This window comes from Cynara cardunculus (assembly GCF_001531365.2).
Source record: "Cynara cardunculus var. scolymus isolate 2C chromosome LG 7, CcrdV1, whole genome shotgun sequence".
In the NCBI taxonomy this organism is placed as follows: Eukaryota; Viridiplantae; Streptophyta; class Magnoliopsida; order Asterales; family Asteraceae; genus Cynara; species Cynara cardunculus.
In genome coordinates, this window is record NC_037534.1 from 13,805,044 (window position 1) to 13,810,582 (window position 5,539).

The 5,539-nt window shown below is 31.0% G+C and overlaps 1 protein-coding gene across 1 annotated transcript in view; it reads left to right on the forward strand.

Annotated features, from left to right (window-relative positions):
* The first annotated feature begins 1,446 nt into the window (after positions 1 to 1,446).
* LOC112515207 (flavonol synthase/flavanone 3-hydroxylase-like) overlaps positions 1,447 to 5,539 on the forward strand; it is a 12,031-nt gene continuing 7,938 nt past the window's right edge. Inside the window, exons 1-2 of the mRNA XM_025121878.1 lie at positions 1,447 to 1,961; positions 5,333 to 5,538. Of these exons, the coding sequence (XP_024977646.1) occupies positions 1,495 to 1,961; positions 5,333 to 5,538 (673 nt within the window). The 5' untranslated portion in view covers positions 1,447 to 1,494. The remainder of the gene's footprint in view (positions 1,962 to 5,332; position 5,539) is intronic.

Below are 5,539 nucleotides of genomic sequence, written 5' to 3' on the forward strand. Positions count from 1 at the left end.
TAATATACCGATTTCTAAATATAGGGTCGTTTTGGTAATTTTATAAAAATAATAATATAAAAATGAAGCTTACAGACCAATCCTTAAGACATAGGATTATTTCGGTATATTTTAGAAGCAAATGCGTGAAATATTGTTAAAATACCAATTTCCTATTTATAGATTTGTTTTGATAACTAAATGAGATAAATAATTGGGTCACATTTTACAAAATTCACATAAAACTTTATGATATGAAATGATAAAGATGTGTGGGGTATGATTAGGTTGATGTGGTAGTTGAGTCCACATTACCTCCGATCCTAAATGCGTTTGGTAGTTGTATCGAAGGGACCCTATTCAACCACGTCATCCTCATACTCTTTTTGTGATCAAATGAAACCACTTTCAACACAAGCCTAAACTTTCTTTACTCAGGTATTTTCCGTCTAAACTTTCTTTGCTCATGTAATCATGTATTTGACACATCAAATCAATGTTTTCGATGCCATTTAGGGATTCAAAGTTTGACCTTCATCTTTTTTACTAGGGAGTGCTAATGGCACCCTTTTTCATGTCAGAATCAGGTCATTCAAATATTAGAAATGTAAAAAGCATGTATTGATGTTGATATGTGTGAGGAAGAAATTCATGGATAGAAGTGCATTAAGTAATGCATAGGGGTGCATTTACCCACCCCTTTTCACTCCTTTCCTTCATTAACTGTTGTCTACTTTTTAGGCTTTTTCTTATAACCCTTTTCAACTTTACACGTTTCTCACAATGTATTTCTTTGTTTTATGAAATATATTATAGTGTATATTTTCGTTATTTTGATTGTTTTATAAAGGGTATCACATTGTGCATCTTGTATGTATATATGAGTATCACAGTGAATATCGTTTGTAGGTATCACAATGTTTATCTTGTGTTGTGTTCACATAAGATTTATCGGAATAAGATTCGCTGAATAAGCTTCGCAGGAGAGAGGAAACAGAAGAGATGAGAGAGGATATATATAAAATCCCTAATATGCTCTTAATTAATATTTTAAGTTAAAATTATCAAAAATATTTAATTTCTTAATTTAACCTTTGATTTGTGATTGAGATCAGATCTTACAGTTACCACAAACAAAACAGTTCTCATTTGATTAGGCTCCTATATATATATATATACGCACACACACATATATATAGGTGAGTTATTATGCAACTCTTTACATTTGTACAACTCAATCTTAACCGTTCATTTAATTTGATGAATATGTGATTTCATAAAAGTTTTAATTGTTTTCCGATATAAAGTACTGATCATAATTAAGGAATGTTAGTCATCTTCCATAAATATTCAAATTATAATAAATGAACTCTTATCATTTCCATAAACATCTCAATTTTATTGAGTTGCATTGGTTGTACAAATATAATGGGTTGCATTTGAAACGTAGTAGTATATATATGTGTGTATATATACATGAAGAAAGATAGCAAAAACACAAGACATAAATAAAAAATGGAGGTGGAGAGAGTTCAGAAAATAGCCTCAGTCTCGAACCTAGAGGGCACAATCCCAAGCGAGTACATAAGACCAGTGGGTGAGCAACCAGCAAGCACCACCATCCATGGGGTGGTACTGGAGGTTCCGGTGATCGATCTCAGCCACCCTGATGCCGGAGAACTGGTGGGCTCCATCTCAGAAGCCAGCAGAGAATGGGGAATCTTTCAGGTGGTTAACCATGGGATACCAAATGAAGTCATAAGCAAGTTACAGAAAGTAGGAAAAGAGTTCTTTGAGCTGCCACAGGAAGAGAAGGAAGCCATAGCCAAACCTGCAAGCAATGAAGCTCTTGAAGGTTATGGAACGAAGCTGCAGAAGGAGGTGGAAGGGAAGAAAGGGTGGGTGGATCACTTGTTTCATAGGGTTTGGCCACCTTCTGCCATTAACTATCACTTTTGGCCCCACAGTCCTCCTTCTTACAGGTTTCTTTCATCAACCCTACCTATCTCTTATACTCTAATTTCATCCATTCTTATTATTATTATTTTTTAAATTTATTATTAAACGGTTTTTCTGAAATGTTAGCAATATAGATTATACTTAATATTGTTAAATTGATGAATATTTTAATTCTTTATAATTAAATTAATATACTTATTAAATAACTAGAAGGGTACTCGCACAATACAGCGAGATACATCTCGATTTTGATTTTTTTTTTGTCTAAGTCGACATTATAATAAGGTTTTATGTGATTTTGAGAAAATGATAATGTTTTTAAGTTTTGAATAAAATATAAACATCAAAATATCAAAAAAATGAAAAAAAAAATTGATATTAGTACCAAACTAATTATTTAAAATTTCTCGCTCTTTTCCTGTATTTCTTTAATTTATTTTTTTTATTTTTGTTTAAAAATATAATTTTTTATAAAGATAATAATTAAGTATTTTGTTAGAACTCGATGATTATCCTAATTATATTTTAGATTTTTTATATTTAAAATGAGATGTTTATCCTCTATTTGATTATGTTTATCTGCAGTTAGTTACATGAATTCAAACATGAGGCTTAAACAAGTTGTAGTTATGCATAATTTACTTGTAATTTTTAATTTTAAGTAATATGTATCAATAAACAGTACTTAATGTATAAAAAATAGATTTTAAGAGTTTTTATCAAATGTTTTATAATATAGTATAGATATGTAAAGTTAATTTTTTTCTTAAAGTACAATATTGTAATAAGAAATGTCACTTCAACAATACATTACATGTGGACGTCCCACATGGACGATGACATGGTATGACAACCTGATAATCTGTGACATTTCATCTTATTTCAAATTAAAAAGGTTACTCATTGATATAACGGGTAAACTTTCAAAGTATAATGCTTTAATAAAAAACAGTTTAGAAATATATTGTTGGAATAAGGAAAAATGAAAATACAATGTTATAATAATATTTTTTTTGAAAGTATATTACTATTTCGTGTATTTAACATTTTGTTTATAAACTTAATTGCTTCAAAGTCGTTGATCCTTAACTAGTCCGTAGTGGGCCTTAGTCCTTGACCAACTTGGTTCGATTTAGAAAAGTCAACTTTTTTATAATCTATAATACATAGATATATACTAGAAAATTAGTTTGAGAACCATATTTCCATTGCGAATTAGAGAACCATCAGAACCTGTCATGTGTCCATATTTTTCATGAAAACTGGATACGGATTTTCTTACGACATTCATGATAATGTCCCAAACACGTGGCGCATCTTGAAGATTGTCCGGTTCGCAATGAAAATACTGTTCTCAACCGAACCAATCCCTACACACATGTGTGTGTTGTTGCTATTTATTTTAATCAGTCCCACATTGAGACTCAATTAGTCTCAATTTTAGGCTTTAACCGTTTATTGTCTTATAATTGGTCCTAACTCTTGCTTTTAACTGGTGTTTAACCCTTAGGAATTAAGGTTTCAGGTTTTGGACCTTAATAAGCATCTCTACTCAAAAGTACATGCAATGTCGTCTAAAATTGTGGGTTATAGATTTTCGTCAATTCCTTAAAATTGGGTTTCTCATTAATGTTACTAGCTTGGCTTCTATAACGTACAATCTTTAACTAGTCGCATAGAAACCAGATGGTAATCGTTTTATTCATTGTAGTATTCAGTAGACAATATATTAATAATATATTGCAGATTATTTTCAATCACTTCAACAAAATCGGGTAAGTTCATTTTCATAGAAAACAAAGAGAAATGAGATTTGAGTATAAGAAGTGAAAGGCGGAATTCCACAAACAAATTGTAATAGATAATAATACTATTTTATTTCATTTCTTATTTGATTATTGTACTTTAAAAATTATAATAACCCGTCCAACTTTTAAAACTCGTTATAAACAGTGACAGATCCAGAATTTTTATAAACAGTGACAGATCCAGAGTTTTTCTGAACTTTAAGGTAGATGAAAGCCTGTAAGATCACCTGATGTGTTTTTAGCCGAATTCCACCGGTTTGTGGGACTTCTAAAAGAATTTGGTTGATTTTGAGGGATTGTTATTGGTTGATTTTGAGGTACTTTTTTCGGTTTTTTGGTTGATTTTGGGATACTCTTTTTTCCAGTTTTTTGGTTAATGTTCTTGTATTTTTAACATCTCAGAGCACCCCTAAATGTTTAGGGGGTGCACTTTTCATACCTCAAAAGATCCTACTTACGTAAATAATTTGAGGGGTGCACTTTTCATACCTTAAAAAAGATCCTACTTACGAAAATAAGTTAAACGGATGCATGAAAGCCCGTTCAAACATACATAAGGCTATCCCTAGTTATAAATAGGTATCAAAATGAAATCTAACTTTACTTTCATTTTTATTTTGCAAAACCAACTTCTAAAAGTCCTCCTCTAAGTGACTTCTTACCAAATTCATGTTTCCAAAATAGAGATAAAAACAAAGCTTTCTGATTCAGTTTACGAAATGAGAAGTTTTGAAAGTTGATTCCCAATATAAACATAATACACATTTAGTTACTTGGGGCATCCACAATTATAAGAAAAGATAAAAAATGAACCCAAAGAGAATAACTCTAAAAATATATGTATGTACTCACAAGGTATGAAACTCGAGTGCATACTCACATCTAGAAGGGGCAATTTCAACCATTTTTTTTTATTAATTTGGATATCCAACCCGCTAGGTAAGTTGACTAATCTTAGGGTGACCACCTATTTTACGAGTAGCCTGAAGTCATCGCATTTGAACCTCCGTAGCCACAAGAGAATTTTTATTCATTCTTAGATTCGAACCTGGGACAACCAAACACTTTTGACTTTTGAAGTCCAAGCTCAAATCAATCAGACAATTTCTAACTATTTATATTTATTGATAATGACTTAATGAATAAATAAAAAGTAGGTAAAATGTAAAAGAAGTCAATGACAATCATGAAATACATAATTACATTTAATTGTTTACTATGTCCCAAATTACTTTAAAGAAAAATCTTAAGGGGAAAAAGAAGCATTATTTTAAAGGGTAATTTTTATAAATTATGATAAATATATTTATTATTTAGAAAATTAAAAATTAGGACAAAAGAATGTGTATGAAGTTATTACATTTTTATTATATTACATATTGTTCAGACACTCTCACAAACCATAAATCTTCATAGAAAATTCCGGTCAACTCTGAGGTTGAGGACATGTATGTGTACATCTCACCCTCAAACTCCATCTTCAGATGGGTTATAGATATACTGATCTAATTTGGTTTGGTCTAATCAGTTACTGAGAGATTAATTGATACTTTTTCTTTCCTTATTTGTATGTATGGGATTCCTAGAGAAACAAATGAGCAATACACACAAATGTTGATAGAGGTGGCAAACAAATTGCTTGGATTTCTATCAAAAGGAATAGGGCTAGAAGAAAATGCAATGAAAGAAGGGTTGGGAGGTGAAGACTTAATCTACTTGATGAAAATAAACTACTACCCACCATGCCCATGCCCTGATCTTGCTCTTGGGGTGGTACCCCATACTGATATCTC